Source organism: Pinus tabuliformis, chromosome 2_1 (assembly GCF_031772625.1).
Source record: "Pinus tabuliformis cultivar Carrire ecotype Pingquan chromosome 2_1, CPIR1, whole genome shotgun sequence".
NCBI lineage: Eukaryota > Viridiplantae > Streptophyta > Pinopsida > Pinales > Pinaceae > Pinus > Pinus tabuliformis.
In genome coordinates, this window is record NC_142299.1 from 638961058 (window position 1) to 638987117 (window position 26060).

The following is a 26060-nucleotide window of genomic DNA, read 5'->3' on the forward strand; positions in this document are numbered from 1 at the left end:
ACGTCATTAAAAAAAAATACAAGTAAAAACTTCCCGAAGTTTTCACTAAATAAACCCCGCAAATCAGTTGAAATGATCCTCAAACCAAAATCAACGAAAGGCAATCACCCACATGAAAACATAGCCATAGTTATAAAAAAATACCTAAAAAAACCTCTGCAGCTTCCGCTGAATAAACCTACCTGATCAATTTTAATGACCTTCGAACCAAAAGCATTCACCCACATGAAAACCAAGTCATAGTTATAAAAATTACTCCTAAAACCTCTGCAATTTCAGCTAAATAAAACTGCCAAATCAATTGAAATGATCCTCAAACCAAACATCACACTGTTGGTAACCTTGGAGAAAACGTAACACTTCAATATAATTATTGGAAGTAAGAAATGACCTCGTTAAGATTCTAGAATTAGTTCAAACATTGGAGAAAACATAACACTTCCATATAATCATATAATTATTTGAAATAAGAAATGACATTATTACAAATTCCATAATGAGAGCTAACAATGGCAGAATTCCAAAACTCAATTCCTTACCTGGTCTTGATAAACGTTTGAACACCATCTTTTCGAAATCTTCAGGCACCATTTCGTTTCCGAGTACTTTTACACCAATTTCTTCATTTACTGTTTTATTTTCCAGCCTCTCTTCCTTGCACCACTGCCATGGCTGATCCTCAAAAACCTGATGATCTTAAGAACATTTACACGTAATAAATATCCCATTAAAAGTCTATAATTATAAATCTATAACCAGGTGAACCTAAGAACGTTTATACATAAGAAATGTCCCTATTAAAAACCTATGATTATATATCTATTCATATGACAATCAATGGCAGAATTCTAAAACTTAATTCGTCACCTTATCGGCATGAAAATTTCGTTTAGTATGTCTTATAAAAGCTATCCGAGCACCGCCCTTTCGGAATCCTCAAATACCATTTTGTTTCTGGATATTTCTTCTCCGATTTCTTTACTCACTATTGTGCTCTGCACCGTGGTTGCTCACAAAAAGACCCCCGACCCAAAAATAATTACCCCACCCCCAACAATATGCCTGCTCTCGAGCAATATCTAGCATACAACAGCGAAAAATTTGCGCGCCCCTCATACTGTCTGTCCTCAAGTTTGATACAAAGGTCTATGCCATTGTGATGGGTTACACAGCCGACTTTCCTGCCCTTTAGCAATTTCAGGGCATAGAAACTGGTGAAAATAATGTAGTGCAATTAAAATAATCCTCGAACCAAATATCATAATTTAGTAGCTCTGTAGAATTTGAATCCATAGAGAGTCTACCGTTGAATGAATGAAAGAAATGGGATTCCGACACACAATTTAAACCCTTTTTTTCTAACTCTATACTCTCTTCTCATGAATTTTGACCAAGAAGCTCGCAATTTTAATAAATCTTGTTTCGTTAATATCCTCTTCAAACAATCTACTCTCAAAATGCTACTAAATTGATTATGAATATCTTTCTAAGCTGGACAATTCATGATGTAGTGTCATTTTATTTCTACTTCTCTTTCCCTACAAAAGATTGAGATTCTTTCTTCCTACTCTTATTTTGGAGTTATCCATCTTACTTGTTTCACATCTGAGATGATGAGACCTGGTCCTCAATTGTGCTATTAATAATCTAGTCTTTCCTGTGATTTTGGCACCCAAATATATCTTCTCATCATGAGACCATGTCAAGTTGAAATCTTTGACATATAGAGATTTTTTTCGACCAATCTGTTTTTCCCACATGGTAGTCTTGAATTTTTCAAGCACCCATTTTTTTATCTCCTCTTTAGAGTTAGGACAATCCTGCCACTTAATGCCCCACTTACCCAACCACTTTTCATTTTGTTTCCTCCAAGTTTTCTTCCTCCTTTTTAACTCCTCTGCAACAACTATTTTAGGCCAACAATGCCCATCCATGCCTTCAACCTTTTTTAAGTAACTTAACAAGCGAAAGACCGTCTCAGCCTCCATTGGAAACAAACTAGCCTCAACTCGCAGGATTTCATAAGGGACCGTTGATTTGACTTTGAAATTATTAGTGATTAAGTGCTTTTGAATTCTTTCTAATTGTCTTCACTTGTGGTTTGACAAATTGCTCCCCCAAACTTCACATCCATAGAGTACAATCGGTATAACCAATAACCCAAAAAGGGTTTTCTTGGTCTTCCAATCCCATAATTCTACTTTCCTACATCTGTTTTGTAAAAGGTAAAAATCTCTCCAACCCCCTTGAATCCTTTTAGCTCTACATGTCTCCCAATTGAGCCTGTTGTGAAAAACAGTTCCTAGATACTTATATTCTTCCACTATTTCCAAGGGTTTCCCCTCGAAAAGAAAACTAACTTGATGATTTTTCCTCTTCAAGGAGAAGATCATGATCTTGGTTTTGTTAACGTTTACTTGCATCCCAACCTCTTAACAAAATAGCTCTAAGGCCTTCAAATGCTCTCTCAAACCATGAATTGATTTTGCAATTAGGATAAGGTCATCAACGTACAAAAGAAACTTCACCACATAACTTGCTAATTGAATACCCTCTCCACTGTTACTGCTTAACCATTCTTCTAGCTTATCGATATATAAGCCAAACAGTGTGGGGGAAGAGGGCATCCCTACTTGACCCCAATGTCACTACCAAAGCATTCAAAAAAGCCTTCCTTAGTTCTGATTTTAGCTCTAACTTTCTCGTAAAGCTTATGAACCGTTGCTCATTATTCGCTTGGAATTTCAAGCTCTTCTATCCTTCTCCACAACTTGTCTCTAGGAACAATGTCGAAAGCTTTCTTGAAATCAACAAAGCAACAAAAGGCCTCCTCACCTTATATGTCTCATATTTTTTCTATGAGATGCCTAAGAGTGATACAATGATCAATGGTAGAATGTCGCGGCCTAAAACCAGCGTGCACTTTTGCTCTTTCACCTTCCTTTTATGTCCAACTGCTAATTCTACGGTCCACCATGCTTCCAAGTAGCTTTCCAAAAAGAGGATTAATCATAATAGTGCGGTAATTGGAGAGAATATTAATGTCTCCACTTTTGTAAAGAGGGATATCAACACTAGTTGTCCATTCAGTTGGGAAATTGCTTTGTGTGCCATTGTTGAAGATCCTTTTGATAATGAGAGCCAAGGATTCAACTTCACTTTAAAAATTCTGTTTGCAATCCATTAGTGTCTTGAGCTTTACCATTTAAAAATTCTGCTTGCAATCCATTAGTGTCTTGAGCTTGTTATACCACAATTGACATCTTTTAATGAAAATAACTCACTTGAAGTGTTGATTATGAAAATATTGTTTCTCTTGTTCTCTTCTATAAAAGCTTCACATAATCTAACCATTGAGTAGCTAAAGATATTATTATCTATTTCTTTTTTCTTTCAATGTAATTCCCTCCGAAATTTTTTAGGAAACTTTTCTATATCCAAGTGATCAGAAGTTCAACCCCAATCCGCTGAAACTTGTAAAATCTAGCGCATCAAAGTTCAATCTCCGACATCGCATCAAAGTTCAATCTCCGACATGTGAAGTCTACACTTGGGCATTGGGAAATGAGAAATATCGCTTTGGACCGTATGATGATTGATGGGACTGTATTAATTCAATTGATCGGTATAGGTGTGATGTTACAGTCTAATTATTAAATATTCTAGAAAAGTGACTCACCAACAAATGAAATTGCCGTATATACATATCTTATAATGGATTTTGAGAATAATTGTTTAGATAATTTTGCCTTTTTTCAGCCGTCAAAGATCTCATTTCGAGAAATGTTGTATGTGAGTAGGGGATTTGGGTCAGATTCGGTCAGGACGTTGCGAAGGACACTCGCTGAGCAAAAATTGGGTAACGACGATAATAGGGGTTTACTTTAGTTTGGTCGTCCTGAAATCATCACTGATTGAGGAGATTAACATAGTAGTACTGTTTTTGGGTGGATATTCTATTTATTTTCATAGAAGTTGAAATAAATAAAAGGGAGTGTATATAAGTCTAAATACGTATTAGAGATACGTTAGAGTACTATGGTTTATGGGAAAATCTAACATAAATATTTAAATTTAATGAATTAAATTATTAAAATAATTAAATTTAGATTTATTAAGAGTAATTATGAATTAAATTAATTTTAATTAGAGATTGAATAAATAAATTAGATATAATAATTAATGAAATGAATTATCAATGAAAGTTAAAGAATATTGAATTAGAAAATAGAAAATAAATAAATCATTTATAACTTGATAAATAAAAATTTAGAGCATTTAAATTTCAAAGGTCAAAAGGAACCATTGAATTAAAGAATATACTTAAATTAAAAATACATATATGCTAAATACAACTATACAAAATAATATATTATAACTAGTCATTAAAAATTAGATGAGAAAAATAATATTTGAGACTCCAACTTCTATTACTTGAGATAAATTATAATGATTTACAATATTATAATAAAAAATATAATTATGAGTAATTATTTAAAAATAATGGAAAAATGATAGGAAAATAGAGGATTATGACTGAGTGAAAGACTATCTCTCTGAGTTCTGGAAGCGAGCGGGAGCCTGGAGCAGCCTGTGCGAGAGGAACTAGATAGCGGGAGCCTAGTGTAGCCTCTAAGGCCGGTAGGAGGAAGCCCGGGGAGCACGTAAAGAGACACAGCCATCCACAAGTCTGCGCAAAGCTCTAGAGTCATGGCCCCAGGAGGGGACCGCGAAAAGGTAACTCCCTTGCCACCTAAGCTAGCTACATTCCGGAATCTGGTTGCAACATGCAAGAAACAGCCAGCGACCGAAAACCAGCAGAAGTTTGTAAAAAAAATGGAATCCATCCCCACAGTTGCTCTGTTGATTGAAGAACCCTGCAAAACGGCATTAAACGTAGCAGAACGAGGGCTTATTGGCCAATTCACAGGCTTATGGCCCTTGCCTAAATCAGTAGAATCTTGGGTACAAAGGAATTGGCTTTCACTGGTCAAAGAAGGAATAAAAAGTCATTTTGTCAGCAAAAGCTTCTTTGTATTCGTATTTGAAGCAGCAGAAGATAGGAACCTCATATTCAGAAATGACCCATATTTCATGGGGCCTCAGGGTCTCTATCTAAATAAATGGACTCCAGACTTCGACCCGACTCAGGATGTGCCCTCGGGCGTTCCGGTCTTGGTGCGATTGCCCCACCTACCTCTGCACTGTTGGGACCCTAAATCCTTAAAAACCATAGGCAACAAGCTAGGCAAATACATCGAACAAGCAGAAAGAAGAGACCAGTACTCCTGAGCGAGAATTTGTGTAGAAGTAAACCTGGAGGAAGGTCTCCCTGAAGCCATTAAACTCACGGTGGCTGACTAGACACAGATACAAGTCCTAGACTACGAGCAAATCCCATTTAAATGTCGTCACTGCCACGGTTATGGCCATTTTTCCAAGCATTGCAAAAAGAAATCAGAGGATGGAGCTGAGAAGGAGAAAGGAGATCAATGGACTCAGGTTTAGAAATCAGGGACAACTAAGCAAAGCAACATGAATAAAGGGAAAGTCATATCCACTGGGAGGGTTGCTCCTCCTGAAACCCAAGCAGAAGGAAGCTCAGTCCCTCCAATAGCAGACATATCAACAAACCCCTTTGATATACTCAGCACACCAAAAAAACTCCAAGACCCAACAGATAAAGAGGATGAACAGCAGGCAAATAACATGGAAGAAAACAAAAGGCAAGAGGAATCAGTGCAAATCGCATCCCCAGAAGGTGCCTCTAGCTCCCCAACCTATGCAGATATGACAAGAAAGAAGACCCCTGAGATATCGAGATCCTTGGAAGATGAAACATCTGAGAGGCCCTTGAAAAGAGTGGGGAGGAAATCTCACAGTGAGGCTAGAGAAGAAGAAGCAGAGAGACAAAAAATACAAGGCAGCCAGACCACTATAGAGATGTCTATCGGCAGAAATACTAGAATCAGGCCCCCCAAGGGAGGTGCTACCCCAACCCCTACTAGTAAATAATGTGATTAGTCTCTTAGAATTACAAAGGACTAGGGAGCCCATCAAAAGCTGAAGCAGTCAAGAGCCTATTAAAATCAGAACTTCCCGAGATCCTCATGCTCCAAGAGACTAAATAGAAGGTGAAGCCCTTTTGGAACTCAGCAAAGCAAAATAGAAAACAAAAGTTGTTAAAGCGGTAAGTGTTAGAGGTACATGCCGTAGGTTAGCCACTCTCTGGGAGTCTCACAAATTCCTGCTTGAGAGCTCCTTTGAGACGCAACACTGGATTTACACCGAACTCTGACACCTATCAAGTAAGATAAACATTGCACGCTTTAATCTCTATGTACCTGTCCTCTATGTAGAAAAGGAACAATGTTGGCAAACTCTAACTAATTTTTTGGAAGCATACTCCCTCAATAATATAATTATTGTCGAAGACTTCAATCTAATCCTAGACCCAAAGGAAAAAAAAAAGAGGAACCAGCAGCAGGGATCGCTTCCTTCCCTTAGCGGAAAACCTAATTCAACAATGGGATTTAATGGATTTCAAGCCAAAAAAGGGACTATACACATGGACTAATAACAGAATAGGGGAGGAGCATATCTCAGCCAAGTTGGATTGATTCCTTCTCCAGATTTCCTTCCTCTCCGAGAAGATGATCATCTCCACAAAAAATCTGCTAAAGTGGAACTCAGACCATAAACCCATCCTCCTTCTGTTGGAAGAAGAAGAAAACCTAAGACCAATCCCCTTTCGGTTCTGCCCTCTATGGGCAAACAAGGAAGGGTTTTTGGATACAGTGAATAAGGCATGGTCCATCCATGTTCTTGGATCACCTAGCTATGTTTGGGAGCAAAAGATAAAAGCCACCGAAACAATCCTGAAGCAATGGATAAAAAATCCCACAGTCTCTCCCACTACCCAACGAAAACAGAGCACGAAGCAGCTACTGGATCTCCAAATGGGCCTTGAGACTCAAGACATAACCAGAGCATAAATTCATAGTAAGCAAGAACACCAAATCAACGCCCTCCGAACATTTAAAGAAGAGGAAGAATATTTGAGGCTCAAGTCACGCAATCTCTGGCTTACGTCTGTAGACAAAAATACAACCTTCTTCCACAAGCAAATTCAATCCCGCCTCTCCAAAAACCACATTATCGAGATCACCTCGCCAAAAGGGACTGTTTTTAAAGGCACAACTCTGAAAAAAGAGGTAGCAACCTCTCATTTTAAGTAGTTGTTCAAAGAAGAAGGCGCAAATGATGATGAGGAAGCTCACGACTTCCTCAAGTACGTTCCAAGGATGGTTAACAAGGAGGACAATGCACTCTCCTGAAGCCATTCACTGAAGAAGAAATTAGTAATGTCATATGGAAGATGGAACCAAACAAAGCCCCAGGACCTGATGGATTCTCAATACACTTCTATAGACTCTACTAGGACACCATCAAGGTTGATTTGAACCGAATGATCAAAGGATTCCTACAAAAAGCCATAGTGGGAGGAAGCACAAACTCCACCTTCCTAGCCCTAATTCCCAAAGAAGCCAACCTAGAGACATTCGACAGATTCAAACCAATCTCGCTTTGCAATGCGTCCTACAAAATACTCACCAAGTTAATTGCTAATAGAATAAAGCCTCTGTTGGAAAAACTCATCTCTCCCAATCAAGGAGGGTTTGTCAAAAGTAGTCATATCCTAGATAATGTGATACTGGTGTAGAAAATCAACCATTCCAACCATCAACAAAAATAGCAAGGTATGCTCATCAAATTAGACATGGTGAACGCCTTTGATAGAGTAAGACACTCATTCCTCCTCTAAGTTCTTTCTGCTTTTGGTTTCAACTCTAAATTTGTAAAAATGATTAAAGCATACATTGGAGAACCTTGGATAGCCCCTCTAGTAAATGGTAGGCTGGCTAACTACTTCAAAGCTTCAAGGGGAATCAGGCAAGCCTGCCCTCTATACCCCTTCCTATATATTCTTATGGCAGACTCTCTAAGCCAAAAGCTCACATATGAGAAGCTCAATGGGTCTGTTCTTAGCATTAGGGTGATACCCGGAACAAACCTAATCAATCATGCCTTATTCGTCGATGACTCTATCCTTATGGGAGGAGCCTCCCTTAAAATAGCAAGAGCCTTCAGTGGAGTAATCCAAAGCTTCTGCAGAGTCTCTAGAGCTATGGTCAACAAGAGAAAAAGTGCAGTGTACGACTGGGTGGTAGACCAGCGATCTATACTCAGGATTTCCCAAGCCCTGGGCTTCATCAGATATGCCTCTTGGGAAAAATTCAAGTATATTAGCCTGCCTTTAACCTTAGGTTCCACTAAGGCCCCTCATTGGATGGAAATTATCAGCAAAATTAAGGCTAAAATGACTGCTTGGGGCAAACAATGGCTTACCTCAGCGGAAAGCTCACTCTGGTCAAGTCAGTTCTTTTATCCCTTCCTATCTACCAAGCTTCTTTCCTTTTGGCTCCAAAAATGATCACCGAATAGTTAGCAGATTTGATTCGAAATTTTATATGGCAAGGAGGAAAGGGGAACCCAAAAAATTTCCATATAGTAAGCTGGGACATAGTGAAAAGGCCAATATCTGAAGGTGGACTTCAGGTAAGAGACCCTGTGTTGGCCATTCTAGCGATGGGAGGGAAGATTCTCTGGATATCTTCTCAAACCAAAGAAACCCTGTAAGTCAAGTTCTAATTAAAAAATATCTGCACAAACTCTCAATAAAGAATATGGAAGAAGGAGCTCCCCACAAGGGAACCACGTTGTGGAAGTTGTGCAGCCAAGGTTGAGAATTCTTCAAAGAACAGTGCTACAGAATTCCAGGAAATGGGAAAAGAATTAGACTGTGGGATGACAAGATCATGGGACTCCATCCCCTAAATCTTGCTTCAGAAATAACAGATTTGTGTAACTAGCTCATCCAAAAAGGTATCCAGTATCCACAAACTTGCTGACATATGCACATGGGATTCAACAGGAAACTGGAGTAACTGGGCTCTCCATCACCCCCCTAATTGGATGCTCCCTCAACTCCATCAATTATTAGCTAAACTCATTGGTCTGGTTCCTGTGCATCTCCATTCGAGGAACAAGTGGGGCTTGGGGGAGTCCGAAGCTTACTTAGCTCAACTGGGTTTTGTAGCCCTACAAGAACAACAACATCAGATCCATACTACAAATCTTTGGCAGCATGTTTGGGACCCATTTAGTCTCCCAAAAATTAACTTCTTATGTTGGATTCTCATGCACAAAAGGACCCTCACTGGGGACAACTTAGAGAAAAGATGAACCATGGGTCCACACAGATGCCCTCTCTACTGCAAGGATCAGGAAACTATCAATCACCTGTTCATAAACTCCCCTTTTCTCAAGAGATCTGGTTGCAAGCAATTATGGGGCCCAACGCCAAAATCCCTCAGCAGTCTTCAGTTGTTAGTATTTTCACAACTTGGAAAGAACGTTATCCTCACTCTTTGAATAACAACTCAACATGGACTAAAATCTAGAATGCAATACCAAAATATATCTGTTGGGGAATCTGGTTGGCTAGGAATGAAACCATCTTCAACAGCGAACTTCAATCCACCAACACAGTGGCTGCCAAGGCCAAAGTTTTGTTGTTGGAAACTTTTGAAAATAGACCTCACAAGCCAGACAACTCCGTTCTCCGGATCTCTGAGGCAGAATTTAAAAAATGGTGGAAAAATCAGGGCAAAGTCACGGTTTTCTTCGACGAAGACTCCAAAGGAACCTCGGGGATATCGGGGGTAGGAGGAACAATTTACTCCACAGATGGACAAAAACAATACAGCTTCAGTTGGGGCCTAGGTCAGAGCACCAACAACCAGGCCGAGATCCTCAGACTGCTCAAAGCATGTCAGCTGGCTCAGAGGAACAGAGGGGAAAACCTTCAAATCTTCGGGGATTCTGAAATCCTGATTAAAATCCTTAACACGGGCGACCAACTCAATAGCTCTGCTCTAAACAAGACCCTTGAAAGAATAAGAAAGATGGCTCAAAACTTCACATCCTGCTCATATTACCATGTCCTGCAAGCTTTAAACAAGGAAGCTGATATAATGGCTAACAAAGGATGTCTTCTAGCTCAAGGTATGTTGGTAAAGAATGACCTGAAAGGCACCCAATTCCTTAACAAACAAGGAGAGTTGATTAAGGACAAAATTCTGTAGAACAAAGTCTGGCATAGACAAACTTTCATTGTCGAGAAAGAGTGGGCCACTCCTCGATAGGCTATAGGTTTTCACATGGGCCAACAGTTTTTGGGTGTCTTAACAGGGCGCAAAATTGTATTCAATCAGAGGACAGTTTTGAAGGAAGCGATGCATAGGATCTAGGCAGGGGATGATCCGATGGTCATCGAGCGCTGGAAAAGGTGGGGTGTTAAAGTCGTGGGGAGTGGTAAGCGGTTTACATCACACCGCTTTTCGCTGCTGGGCAGTATTTCATGAATAGGACGCGATGTACCTTAGGGCCCGACGCGTGGCTAGTCAAACCCGCCCATATCGCGCGCTCCTGTGGTGTTAAGGATCGGACAGCGAGGGACGCAATAAGCATCGGATCTAGGCGGGGGAAGATTCGACAGTTATTACACATTGTACATGGTGGGGTATTATCCTTGTTGTGGGGTCGGGTACAGAGGCAGGATCAGGTTAAGGATCGGACAGGGAGGGACACGACAAGCGTCAAATCTGGGCGGGGTTGATCTAACAGTCATCGCGCATTGCAAAAGGAGGGGTGTTAACTATGCTGGGAGTGGAAGTGGTTTTCATCGCATTGCTCTTGGCTGCTGGGCAGTTTTCTACTAAACGGACACGATGCCACTTAGTCGTTGATGTGTGGCAGGACAAAACCGCCCATATCGCGCGTTCCTGAGGTGTCAAGGGCCGAACAGAGAGGGAAGCGATAAGTGTCAGATCTGGACAGAGGAAGATCTGATGGTAATCACGAGCTGTACATGGTTGGGTTATAACATTGAAGTGGGGTCGGGTACGGATGAGAGCCTTGGTATATCAGAGGTGGGGACAGGTTATATATTAATACAGTTTAATATATGTGGGCTGTGTATAATTTGGACAATGGATTAAAGTTTTGACTGGAATTAGCTTAACCCAAGAAACTACCAAAGCAAAAAAAAAAAAGGAAATGTAAGACAGGACTCTAAGATGCCAAAAGCATTGCAAGGATCTTTCAGCCATGCCAAATGCGTAAAAGAAGCAACTAATCTGTGATACAAAAGCCAGAATATGAGGACTCCATAGAATCAAAATTCTCTCAATTGAATGTAATCGAGGTTGTTTGGCATGCCCAACCTCTTCTTACAAATAAAATTCAACCGTTTCTATTAAAAAAATAAAAATATAAAAGTAGAAAAGGTAAAAATATAAAACTTAAAAGTAAATATGTCAAAAAAAAAACTGAGGATGGTATATTAAATTAAGAAGAAAAATAACGATGGTATATTAAATTAAGAAGAAATAAATTTAGGAAAAGACTAAAGGACTGAAGGACTGTCAATGTGAAAGGGAGAATAGATTCAAAAAATGAGAGAGATAAGAGATTAATAATTGGAGTGAGGAATAAGAAATTTCCAAGAGTAACTTAATTTATAGTTATCTTCACGATTAAAATTATTAAAATGATTTTTTACTTAAACAAATACGCTTTTTTTTTTTTTCTAATCAATTTGTTTCATTGGAAAACCCAGTAGAAACGCACTATACACAACCACACCACTATAATATAATTTCCACTAGAAACGCACCATACACAACCACACCACTATACTAATAATTATAGACAATAAAATCTAGATACTCTCGTGATTAACAAATCAACAATTTCGATTATATTTTATCAAAATTGTTCTCAATTGACCCATCAAAATTTTCAATTATCTATTATCAAAATTACTTTCAACATAGGCCTTCTGAATTTTGTATTTTTTACATTCGCATTATAAGTTTTTTTGAAACTGTTAGTTGTTTCTTTCCATTTATAAATAAATTCAACATTTTAAAAATTAAAATTTATAATTTTAGAAACATTAATATGTTATGAAAATTAAAAATTAAAAATATTGTTAAATCTTATTAGCACAACCAGTTGAGAATAAGCTTTATTAGCAAGGCCACTTGTAAAATTTCACAGATGAGGTTGTTGCCCCCGTGATAGGGGGAGGAGACACGCTAAAATCCAGTCAGCTTAGGGTTGGTGTAGCTCAGACCGGTTGCAATGCTTGGTGATTTTGATTACTTAAATGCCTCTGGATCACATTTTCTCAAGCTACAGGTCAAACTTGAATAAACACAGATCACTTGGAGAGAGAAAATATCAGTCATGAAAAAAAAAAACTAAAAAATTAGTAACTAATAGAAATGGAAGTTACTAAACAACCCAAAATAAGACCTCAACTAATCACCTTACAAATAAATGAATTTAAATAATAATAATAAATAACAAAAAATGAATTCTCAATGCTAAACTATGGATAAGCAACATAAGTTTTTGGTTAAAGACAAACTAATAAGCAATCAAAAGCAAAATACCATGCTTGCTGTAGGTATAATAAAATTATAAAAGGATAAGATACTATTTTATAGTATTTTTTTTAATATGTATAAATGTTATGATAAGAATTAATGTAATTATGAAGAAATATAATAAATCGGCAAAGGGTTTTAATGAAAAGGATTGCTTTAAGTGGCTTGTAGATAAGACAATTTTGTGAAGTTGAAACTTCATATATAATGAATTCTTTTACGTAAAAGCAATATTGATAAGCAAAATGAAACAAGTAATGGTTAATATTCGAGTTGTTTTTAGTGAGACTTTTTGGAAGTTTTTCTCGTGGATTTTTTGGTCTAATTTCTCTAAAATCCGGAAAGAATTTATTGAAATCACAAGCTTGATGGGTAACCCCTGCACAATCAAAGTGTCCTAGGGGTTTTTCAAAGTGTTGTCCAAAATGTCGCACTAAAAACAACTCTGTTAGGAATATAATAACCATAGTGTTATATGGTTTATATTTATATGATTTTGATAACTGTATAAATGATTGATTTTGTTTTGTATGGGATTTTTTAAAATATATTAGTTTTTTTTTTGTCTTTTATGCAAGGTAAGGAGCTAATGACTAGCATGCCATGTGTCAATGGTTTAGTGGTTGTTCAGTCGCCACATAAACTTAGTGGGTCTCACCTACTAACTAGGATGCCATGTGACAAACTGTGGACCGCGTTTTCCCCCATCATGTCAAACTTTGAAAAGCTCTATCTTCCTCATACAAACTCGAATTTGAGTGAAATTCGCGTCGTTGGAATCAAGGCGACGAACACTTCGATCTGATGTTAAGTTTGAGGGAATTTGACCACGTTGAATTTTGACCATTTCTGAGCTCCCTTGGACTTTTGCATGTGTCTGGAACCACCTGGATCAGAAAGGGAGATGGAAATTACACCAGACTCTGAGGAAAGAGGGAAAACGGTGGCTGGAGAATAGGAAATGACAGAGCCCAAGGGCAAGGAGGAGATGGCTTTCGATAGCCTCTTGAGGGCTCTGAGTGACTTGGCCAAGGGGCAGAAAGACATGTTGGAGGAGATCAAATCACAAAGCCGAGACAAAGCCACACCTAGAGGGTTTTTGTGTGGAGAGACTTCCGGGGCTTCTCAGCCCTTCGATCATCCCTCACCAGCAACGCAGCACCCTTCAGTGAGTGTGCCCACTAGGGCCACACTACCCTCCTTCGTGTCAATAGCACAAATCGAACCAACAAGGGAGGAAGACACTCCCCAAATGGGGGATTACTTCAAAGAGTGGCAGGCGATGGACGAAGATTTCAAAGAAGCCCTCTCCTTTAGAGATCACTGCAAGCTCAAGCAGAGTGATAGGAACAAAGGGTACGGAGGACAAGGGACCTAAAACTATGAGTTGCGGATAAATATAGGGAGGATGTACTTCCCTACATTTCATGGCACTGCCAAGTGCACAACCAAAGCTTGGGTTGTAAAGATGGACACATACTTTCAACTCAACCGGATGACGAAACAAGAGGCTATTAAGATGGCAGCATTGCACTTGGAGGGGAAAGCCCATCATTGGTGGTTTCACGGCCTATCCACTTTGGAGTATGCCCAGATAGTTTCGTATGAATAGTTCACCAAGAGGGTGGTGGAGCGATTTGATCAGAAGGATCCAAAGACATTCTTCAAGAAGCTGGTACAACTGCGCCAGACAAGAAACCCAGAGGAATATTTTTCTAATTTTTTGCGTGTCAGTGATGATCCCGAATCTGTCCAAGTCCAGGAGGGTATACACCTTCATTGATGGTTTGTTTGAGCCTCTGCGTAGACTGGTGAAGTCACGCAGACCCTCTACACTGCAGGAGGCAACGATGTGTGCCAGAGATTTGCAAGGGGTCATCCCCAAGACCATAGCGCCATTCCCTGCCCGGACCCCTTTCCCACAAAAGGGGCATGAGACTAGACGCCCACCACTGAGGACCACACAGGGGAGGGACCAACTAAATGAGGAGACAAGGAAGGACCTCTGGAGGAAGAAGCTATGCTTGACATGCAAAGAGCCCTAGGCACCAGGCCAAAAGTGCACAGCGGGTAGAGCACATTACATTGAGGTCTTTTCTGACAGTGACCAAGAGGACGAGGTGGGGCAGGATTGTGGTGGGGTATATGGAGAGAGTTCGAGGGACAGAGGGCCACCACCACCACCACCTCCACTGGGAAGGGCATCTCTTTCCTCATCAGGGGCAGTCCTTGCTTCTCTATGCGAGATTCCTAAGTTTTTGACACTACGGATCAGAGGTACGGTACAGGGATAGAGGGTCTCAGTACTAGTGGATAGTGGGGCTACCCACAACTTCATTGATGCACAGATGGTCCAGAGGAGGGGTCTCACCACAACATAGTTTGAGGGATTCTCCGTCCTAATACCAGGTGACTGTACCATCCAGTGTACCAAATACGTTCCCTCCTTGACAATATTTATGGGAAACTACTCTACGACAGACCACTTCTTTGTGGTCGATGTGCCAGACACCAAAGTGGTGATGGGTGTCCAGTGCTTGTATTCCCTTGGGAGAGTTACGACAAATTGGAGGAAACCTAAGATGGAGTTCATGGGGCCAGACGGAAAACTGGTAGTTTTAAGAGGCATGCGGTCTTATCCACCTCTAACAGTTTCGGACCACAGGATGGAGGCAGATCTTCGACATGGGGACATTGCATGGGAAGTCGAGTTGAGGATCTCAAAGGATGGGGGACAGGCACAGTCACCACCAACAATCCAGGCTCTTCTGGATAAGTACGCAGTGGCGTTCGGGGACATTCCACAAGGGCAACCACCAGATAGAGGGTTTGATTTGAGCACACCATTGAGCTAGAGCTGAGTATACAAGCAGTCATCACTACTCCTTGCAAGCACCCCAAAGACTATAAGGACAAGATAGAGAAGGCTATTCAAGAGATGCTTGCTTTGGGTCACATAAGGCCTAATGCCAGTCCTTTTTCTTCTTCCGTAGTGCTGGTGAAAAAGAAGGATGGGACCCTCAGGATGTTAAGACTACAGAGCCCTTAACAAGAAGACCCTCAAGAATTGGTACCCGATTCCCCGCATTGATGAGTTGATGGATGAACTTAGAGGATCCAAGTAATTCTCTAAAGATCGATCTACGTTCGAAGTAGCACGAGATCAGAGTTCGAGATCAGGACATCCCAAACACAACATTCCGGTGCCAATGTGGGCACTTTGAGTTTTTGGTCATACCATTTGCGCTGAACAACACTCCTGCCACATTTCAGTCTTGCATGAACCACATTTTTCGAGGGCAGCGAAGGAGGTTCCTGCTAGTGTTTTTTGATGACATTCTGATCTATAGCCAGACATGGGAGGAGCACCTCCAATACTTGGAGAAGGTACTGCACATTCTGGAGAACCAACAGTTTTATGCCAAGATCTCCAAATGCAAGTTTGGATTGACAAAGATGCTTTATCTCGAGCATATCATTGGAGTAGACGAGGTGCAAGTTCATGAGGAGAAGATCGGGCCATCTGGGATTGGCCAGTACCCCGAGACGTGACTACGCTAAGAGGCTTCTTAGGCATTTGCAGTTACTACAATAAGTTTGTTAAAGGGTTCTCACAGCACGCAGCACCCTTGACAGACTTGACCAAGAATGACGTGACTACGAAGAGGTTTCTTGGCCATTTGCACTTACTACAGGAAGTTTGTTAAAGGGTTCTCACAGCTGGCAGCACTCTTGACCGACTTGACCAAGAAAGGGGCTTTCGCATGGACCGAGGGAGCACAGGCCGCTTTCGATTGCCTCAAGAAGGTGATGAGCAGTTGCCTTGTTTTAGCACTCCCGAAATTTTCCCAACCATTCACGGTGGAATGTGATGCATCAAGGGTAAGGAGTTGGAGCCGTATTGTCACAGGAGGGGCACCCCATAGATTTCGAGAGTCGAAAGCTCCCTACCGCATGAGTTGTCATATTCCATATATGACAAGGAGATGTTGGCCATCATGCATGCATTAGCCAAGTTCCGCCAGTACTTGGTGGGCAACCGATTCCAAGTGAAGTCTAATCACAATAGTCTTTGACATTTCATGGCACAACCAGGCCTCAATGACAGGCAGCAGAGATGGGTCAGCAAGGTGCAAGCCTACGACTTTGATAATGAGTATGTGTGGGGCAAGCACAACGTGGTGTTCGATGCTCTATCTAGGAGACCGACTAGGTTATCTCTTATGAGCATCTGTCAGGATTGGAAGGCCCAGTTGTTGGTTTAGTACTCCAAGGACAGGAAGGCTTGCCAGGTGCTAGAGAGGACACATGCAAATGAGCGTTACCGTGTGATGGATGAGGTCATCTCTTACAAGGGGCGCATTTACTTAGTTCCCAACTCGTAGTTGAGGGAGAGGATACTCCAAGCAGCTCACGATTTACCATTGTCCAGACACCAGGGGTTCCAGAAGACTTACATGGCTATTTGGGAGAGGTTCACGTGGAAAGGCCTCAAGGAGGTTGTGCTGCAACACGTAAAGGAGTGTGAGGCCTGTCAGCGGAACAAGGGGGAGATGACAGGGCTATTGCAGCCACTCCCTATTCTAGAGGGGAAATGGGAAAGTATCTCAATGGATTTCATCACGGGGCTCCCCACAGTGCAAGGGAAGGATTGCATATATGTGGTAATCGACAGGCTGACCAACTTTGCCCACTTCTTCGCCATCCCCACTAGATCCACGGCTAGCCAAGTTGCCGAGTTGTTCTTCCAGGAGGTTTTCAGACTACATGGACTCCCCAAAAATATTGTTAGCGACAAAGACAACAAATTTATGGGTGGCTTTTGGCAGGAGCTTTTCAGGTTGGTTGGGACAGACCTTACTCCTAGCACCAATTACCACGCTCAGACGAACGACCAGACGGAGAGGGTCAATAAGTGGTTGGAGGGGTACCAGAGGAACTATGTGACAGGTCAGCAAAGGACGTGAATTCGATGGTTGCACTTGGGAGAATTCTGCTACAACACCAAGCACCATATGTCTATTTGTATGACTCCTTTCCGTGCCCTCTATGGTTATGATGCTCTAACTTTTGTTGATGTTATTTTCAGAGACAATCGGGCCCCAAAGGCCAAAAGACTAGGTCCAAAAAAGCGAAGATATCCTCAAAGCTCTCAAGGATAATCTAGCGACAGCCCAGAATCAACAAGAACTGTATGTAGATCAGCAGAAGATAGAGAGGCACTTTGAGGAGGGGGACCTAGTGTACCTTCGATTGCAGCCTTACAAATAGTCTACGCTGAAACAGAAGGGGGCCGAAAAGCTATAGCCATGCTTCTATGGGCCCTACCAGTTAAACGGGGGGGTTGGGGAGGTGGCCTATCAGCTAGTGTTGCCTCCAGCGAGCAGGATCCACAACATATTTCATGTCTCATGCCTAAAGAAGGTGTTGGGACAACAGGTGACCGCAGCAACTAATCTACCTAGTGTACCTTCCATTGCAGCCTTACAAATAGTCTACACTGAATCAGAAGGGGTCCGAGAAGCTATAGCCATGCTTCTATGGGGCCTACCGGTTAAACAGGCGGGTTAGGGAAGTGGCCTATGAGTTAGCGTTGCCTCCAGGGAGCAGGATCCACAACATATTTCATGTCTCATGCCTAAAGAAGGTGTTGGGACAACAGGTGACCACAGCAACTGATCTACCCCCATTGGATGATGAAGGCCATTTGGTGCTGGAACCAGAGGCCATACTGGAAAGCAGGGAGAGAATACTGAGGGGCAGAACCATCAGGGAGTTCTTGGTCCACTAGAAGAACTTGCCAGATGAAGATACCACCTGGGAGGGTAAGCACCCACCTTTGAGGTTGTTTGAGAGCAAGCAACATTTGGGAGGGGAGGATTGTCATGTCCCTTCTCAAATGAATTAGTCACGGGATGCAACAACACAATTTTTGCAGCATTTTTGGTTAGGAAGAGGACCCCACACACAGAAACTTAGGAACTATATGCAATTCGATTTATTTCTGGCAGCTAGTGGAATGTGGGGGCCACCACATGCATAATTTAAAATTGGCCAAGGAATACATTGGAGGTAATTGGAGCTATTGGAAGGAGGGGCCCACAAGGGGCTAAGGGAGCCCAAGGTGATAAAAGAGGATGGAGCTCTCATTTTGCAGCGTTCTGATTATTGGACAAACAAACTCACCTTTGTACGATCTATTGTTTAGCAAGTCCACCGGCTGTTTAGCCACGAATCTCACTCTGGAGATCCAACCTTTTCTTTGGGGGACCATTTGTGCCCGCCTTAGGGAGGTTGTTCACAGAAGTTTCCAAGAAGTCTGGTATAGTCACACTTCAGCCATCAGCGCAGGAGGAACTGCGAATTCTTGGGCAGCTAAAGAACACGCAGGAGGGGTTGGAAATCAGCAAGGGGGATTCACATCTTGCTGGGAGAGCCGAGAATAGATTAGCAAAGGGATTCACAGCGTGCTGGGAGAGCCAGGAGTTAATGAGGCAACATAGAAAAGGAGATTTTGCTGGAGTAGTTGCCAGCCAAACCAGTTAAACAAGGGGGTTGGGGAGGTGGCCTATGAGCTAGCGTTGCCTCCAGAGAGGAGGATCCACAACATATTTCATGTCTCATGCCTAAAGAAGGTGTTGGAACAACAGGTGACCGCAGCAACTGATCTACCCCCATTGGATGATGAAGGCCATTTGGTGCTGGAACCAGAAGCCATACTGGAAAGCAAGGAGAGAAGACTAAGGAGCAGAACCATCAGGGAGTTCTTGGTCCACTAGAAGAACTTGCTGGATGAGGATGCCACTTGGGAGGGTGAACACATAGTAGAGCACCCAGCTTTGAGGTTGTTTGAAAGCAAGCAACATTTGTGAGGGGAGGACTATCATGTCCCTTCTCAAATGAATTAGTCACTGGATGCAACAACACAATTTTGGCGACATTTTTGGTTAGGAAGAGGACCCCACACACAGAAACTTAGGAACTATAAGCAATTCAATTTATTTATGGCAGCTAGTGGAATGTGGGGGCCACCACATGCATAATTTAAACTTGGCCAAGGAATACGTTGGAGGTAATTGGAGCTATTGGAAGGAGGGGCCCACAAGGGGCTAAGGGAGCCCAAGGTGATAAAAGAGGATGGAGCTCTCATTTTGCAGCATTCTGATTATTTGACAAACAAACTCACCTTTGTACGCTCTGTTGTTTAGCAATTCCACCGGTTGTTTAGCCACGGATCTCTCACGCGGGAGATCCAACCTTTTCTTTGGGGGACCATTCGTGCCCGCCTTAGGGAGGTTGTTCACAAAAGTTTCCAGGAAGTCTGGTACATTCACACTTCAGCCATCAGCGTAGGAGGAACTGCGTATTCTTGGGCAGCTAAAGAACACGCAGGAGGGGTTGGAAATCAGCAAGGGGGATTCACATCTTGCTAGGAGAGCCGAGAATAGATTAGCAAAGGGATTCACAGCTTGCTACGAGAGCCGGGAGTTGAGGAGGCAACATAGAAAAGGATATTTTGCTGGAGTAGTTGACAGCCAAACCAGCGCAGCAGTCAGTGTAAGTTCTAGCCAGATGTACTATGTAGAGGCATGTAGCAGCAAACTCGTGGTGCTGAGAGAGCAAGCATCCGAGCCAAGGGTCATCCGAGGAGCAAGGAGTTAGTCAATACAGGTGAACCCAGCGTTCTAGTGGTATTTTCGGAGAGATTTGCACGCTGTTTCTTGCAAGTTGAATCTGACAATAGCAGTCCAGAAAGAGGCTCCAAGGGGGCCGAAAATCCAACCAAAGAAACTCCCTTCTGGGTTTTTCTAGGTCTTGTCCAAAGAGTCTAAGGCTGAAATGACAAAATTTACTGAACGGTTTTTGGGCACATTCCAACATGTCGAAGTCAGCTGATCAACAGTTTTGTTGGGACAACGCAATGCAAGTCGTGCAGCAACTGAAGACCATCATCTCAACTATTCCATCACCTACGTTTAGTCCATCTTGTCCTTGAGACAAGCCCAGTTGAGACAATCTCAAGTGCACCACTTCATTTATATTGTACACATTGCTTTCAGATTTTATAATATATGGCTCCAGATTTACAGTGTTTCATGGGTGTTTGATGAATGTTTTTAATTTTTCATTGTTGCACTGTTTTTTATCTTAATTATCACTTAAATTTCAGTTTGAGAACATTACAGAGTGAATATCTCAACTACACGGAAAATTTTAGGGGAGAATTTTCACGTTTGGGCTAAATTAAGGGGTTTTATATTTGTATTGGGCAAATATTTTGTATCATAGTACATTGTTACAAATCGCCTCAAATTTATTCTACAAAAAAAAAGGTATGGAAGTTAGCCCACCTTATTTTAAGGGAGAGGGTAAAAAAAGTAAATTTAGCGCTTGAAATTAGGAGTTACAATCTTCCATTCGCCCTCATTTTCAAGAAAATGTATTTATGATAGTTATAAATAAAAATATAAATACAATGGAGGTATGGTAAATAAATAAAAATACAAATAAACTAGAGGTATGGTAAATAAATAAAACCTCTTTTTATATTTAGTCCATAACCCTCTTTCTATTTAAGAAGGCTCAAAAACGAGGTTTCATTTAAGTGAATCCTATTGGCCAAATACCATATTTATAAAAGAGGTATGGTAAATTAATAAAAATATAAATAAAGTAGAGGTATGGTAAATAAATAAAACCTCTTTTTATACTTCTAATAAATAAAAATATAAATAAACCTCTATAACCCTCTTTCTATTTAAGAATGCTCAAAAAAGAAGTTTTATTTAATTGAATCCTATGGGCCAAATACCATATTTATAAAAGAAGTATGGTAAATTAATAAAAATATAAATAAACGAGAGGTATAGTAAATAAATAGAACATTTTTTATATTTACTCCATAAGCCACCTTATATTTAAGGACACTCAAAAAATGTGTTATATTTAGGTAAAGCCTATGGGCCAAATTATTATTAATACCATGCAAAAAAACATTATTAACCCTAATATTAGTATTAATAAAAATAAAAATGGCACATGATATTGATCCATGGTATTCACATGGAATGCCCCCTATTTAAACGGGGGAATTAAACTAGCATAGATCCATCTTTACTCTGGATCAAATATCGTGATATGCAAACTAACAGAGTGACAAAATATTCAAAAGTAAAAATGGATCTTGCAATTTAATGTCACTTAAACATTTTAACTAGGCTAAAATAAATAAATAAAATAAAAATCAATTATCAATTTTATTAATTTTTATAAATTACTAATAGTAGTTTTTAAGCTCCAGGTTTATAATAACCCATGGTAATACCATGGTATTCATGTAAGCATAGACTATTTAAAGGGGAAATTCTATCAACTTAGATCCATCTTAATTCTGGGTCTACCAAGTGTTGGGAAGGATAAATAGATTTCATCCCTCTAAAAGTGGTAGATGTGGAGTTAAAATGGATATTGGTTGGTTTTTATGATAATGAAGATATTAAATAGACTTCGGAAATTATATTGTAAAAAAATTCTTAAGGGTAATGGTTAAAGCTACATTTAATCGCTTCACAAAATTTAGTAAAATTATACCGATGATCTCCATTAATATTGGTTTTTCTGATTTGACAAAAAAAAATTTAAAACAATGAAATCTTAACTCTTTCAGCATCACCCTCGCAGAAGACAGATAGTTGCTGCCCAAATTTCCCACCATTTTTCAAACATTCTCAATATGATATCTTCATGAAAAAGTTAAGGTACTAATCTTGGATTAGTTGTTTGAAAAATATGTTGGTTTGTACAACCTTTCATCTTTTTTGCTATTCTTAGTTTGTCGTAATGATCTGTAGGTATGCTAATAAGAAATTTAGATTGGGAGACGTAATTAAATTTTATTATTTAATTGAAGATTTCCACTTAAAATAATAATAAATCTACATTTATATATTTATATATTGATTGGAAAGCTTCTGACAACGATTATTTCTTTCCATTAGATACCCTTCAAGCCTTTGGGATACCTACTACTTCATTATATTATATAGTTGGGGCTTGCTACTTGTTGGCATGTTGGGGTAAACAAACTTGATGTGTTTTTTTTTTATCTTGCAGTTGGAGTCTATGGAATAATAAGGAAATTTGATAGCTTGGCAAAAGTGGTAGCTTGACAAAAGTGGTAGAGAAAACATTAATCTCTCCTACCATGACAAACATGGCCACCAAAAATTGCAACATTGTTTGTAGAAAGTGAAAATTATGTTTCTTTTTTCCAAACATGTATGTTAGTATATTACAGTTTAATGAATATGTTTTATTATTATCATATATGGTTTCATACTTTAACAAAACATTCGCCAAGACTTCACAATGTTTTATTATTCAGTGAAAGATTTTCCAAGATCTTACAAAATTTTATAATTCAGTGAAAGATTCGCCATGACTTTACAAAATAATTTAATTTGGTGAGAGATTCGCCAAAAATATATATATATATATATATATATATATATATATATATATATATTAGTGATAAAATCGTCTCCCATTTTTCCTATGTATCATGGGGATTCACCCATTTATTATACATATAAATTTAGGGTGGTTCTTGAAATTTACCCTACTCAACTACACACTAATCTAGGATGCTAACTAGTTAGACAAAATCTCTCAACCAAGTAGATATCAACAAACACTCCAGTATTAGGAACAAACTCATTCTAAAATTGATGAGCATAGAAATTATATTTTCTAAGTTTCATAATTTTATTATTTTGGACTTATTGATTGTGAATATAAGACTAGCGAATAAAAATAATGTCATATTTCATCGATAAATAAAAAAGATAATTAAAAACACTAAATTAATTATTAAAACACTGTGTTTTCATTAATTAATTATTAAAACACTGTGTTTTCATTAATTTCGTTCTTTGATAGAAATAATGTGGTATTCAATAAATAAAATAAAAAAAACTAATCATCATCGAAAAATTGTATAGTAGTTAGTAGTTATTATTTGTGGTGGAATAGAGTTTCTAGGAGAAAAGCCAAAGAGGACATAAGACAAAGGGACTTCAATTTAAAATTTAAAGGTTGCTTTTACATCGTCTCACTTCAACTTACGTTGAACTGTGAAGTTATTCACTATCTATACCTAATGAAAAGAATTCAAAACAACACTACCTGTTTTAAAAACAAGTGATTTAGCTAGGCCTTTTTTTTTTGCACATTTTCATGAAGATTTTTCAATAAAAAATGTAAAAATCTTAATTTTAAGTTGACAGGTTAACTTTGCGCGATCCAAGTTTTATGTAGTTTCCTTGTTATTTAAGCCTCCAATGTAATCCATTTCTATATTTAAGAATACAATTTAAAAAATGGAATTGTGAAAAATTATTAAGTCTACACAATCAAATCAAGTTATGGGGTTAGCACAATGTCATGAGTTTTCTGTTTATTTAAGTTTCCATTGAACCCATTCAATGTAATCTATTTTTATATTCAAGAATATAATTTAAAAAATAGAATTGTGAAAGTTATTAAGTTTACTCAATTAAATCAAATCATAGGATAGTATAATGTCATGAGTAGTAGCATAAATGACAAAAATCATGTTGACAAGCTTTTATGTATCCAAGTCATCAGAAATTCAATCGCTAATCTAATAACTAGATCCTGTAAAATCTACACCATCAAAATTGGATACCCAAACATATAAACTCTACACAATCAAGCTGCAAGAAAACAATTTAGACTTTTTTGAACTTCGAAAAATTTGTGTTTGAATAATTTGCTTCCTCATTTACGGGAGAAAAGTTGTATGTTGAGTCCTGTAACGGCAGCCCAGAGCTAAGCACCTGTTCATTTAAAAAGCGAAAATAAACATGCGGCCTTAACAGTAGATTTAAAATGTCAAAATGGAAAAGGGCGCAAGCACCTGATCACTGTACGTAATTATTACGTTCACAAGTATCAGTTCTAGACCTAGGCACATTCACTGGCCTTGATCCCGCTGGAAAAAGGTCACGAGCAGGCTGTAGGTTAATCGATGAGGGTGGCAGAGTGGTAATACTTATGGTTAAACTGGTCTTTAAAATCGTTTTTAGTTGGTGAATTACTTACACTGTCAGCACCCACTTACCAACAAACAGATGTCATTTAGGAAACCCCAATTAAAAATTGACCTTGAAAAGTTTACTTCCATGATAACAATTGCGCTTGAAACGTGAAACCCACTATTCGCATTGCCCTACATCCATTATATAAAATGACACCCGTTATGCCAATTACCCTACACCCATTACATCGGTTGTCCACAAAAACATCATACCCATGTGTAAAGTCACCCTTCAGAAGGCCAAGCACCTTATTCCAATGCAAAGACAAACACCCACATGAAAATGGATCCATATTTCTTCTCGAGATTAGGATTAGCAGTTACTAAGTTACTAATTGACCACGTGGTTAAAAAAAAAAATTGACAAATAAAAAATTTCTTCCAGTTTCCACTAAATAAACCCTGCAAATCAGTTGAAATGATCCTCGAACCAAAATCAACGAAAGGCAATTATGCACATGAAAACATAGCCATAGTTATAAAAAAAAAGGACCCAAAAAAACCTCTGCAACTTCCGCTGAATAAACCTGCCTCAATTTTAATGACCTTCGAACCAAATGCATTCACCCAAATGAAAACCAAGTTGTAGTTCTAAAAATTACTCCTAAAACCTCTGCAATTTCAGCTAAATAAAACTGCCAAATCTATTGAAATGATCCTCAAACCAAACATCACACTGTTTGTAACCTTGGAGAAAACGTAACACTTCAATATAATTATTTAAAGTAAGAAATGACCTCGTTAAGATTCTATAATTAGCTCAAACATTGGAGAAAACATAACACTTCCATATAATCATATAATTATTTGAAATAAGAAATGACATTATTACAAATTCCATAACGAGAGCAAACAATGGCAGAATTCCAAAACTCAATTCCTTACCTTGTCTTGATAAACGTTTGAACACCATCTTTTCGAAATCTTCAGCCACCATTTCGTTTCCGAGTACTTTTACACCAATTTCTTCATTTACTGTTTTGTTTTCCAGCCTCTCTTCCTTGCACCACTGTCATGGCTGATCCTCAAAAACCAGGTGATCCTAAGAACATTTACACATAAGAAATATCTGTATTAAAAGTCTATAATTATCAATCTATACCCAGGTGAACCTAAGAACGTTTATACATAAGAAATGTCCCTATTAAAAGCCTATGATTATAAATCTATTCATATGACAATCAATGGCAGAATTCTAAAACTTAAGTTGTTACCTTGTCGGCATGAAAATTTCGTTTATTATGTCTTATAAAAGCTATCCGAGCACCGCCCTTTCGGAATCCTCAAATACCATTTTGTTTCTGGATATTTCTTCTCCGATTTCTTTACTCACTATTGTGCTCTGCGCCGTGGTTGCTCACAAG

General features: G+C 39.3%; 1 protein-coding gene across 1 annotated transcript; it reads right to left on the reverse strand.

Annotated features, from left to right (window-relative positions):
• Nucleotides 1-402: 402 nt before the first annotated feature.
• LOC149202174 (uncharacterized) lies at nucleotides 403-26060 on the reverse strand. The gene is made up of 3 exons (XM_089399909.1): nucleotides 25911-26060; nucleotides 25582-25738; nucleotides 403-695 (listed from the first exon to the last, which is right to left on the reverse strand). The coding sequence occupies exons 2-3, from the start codon at nucleotides 25631-25633 to the stop codon at nucleotides 415-417; spliced, it is 333 nt and encodes a 110-aa protein (XP_089256035.1). The 5' UTR covers nucleotides 25634-25738; nucleotides 25911-26060; the 3' UTR covers nucleotides 403-414.

What these genes read in the sequence shown, in the direction of transcription:
- LOC149202174 (XM_089399909.1), bottom strand. Translation starts at nt 25,633, where the DNA reads ATGGTGGCTGAAGATTTCGAAAAGATGGTGTTCAAACGTTTATCAAGA. An exon ending in CAAACGTTTATCAAGACAAG is followed by an intron (nt 696 to 25,581) that starts GTAAGGAATTGA and finishes AATGTTCTTAAG; the next exon opens with ATCATCAGGTTTTTGAGGAT.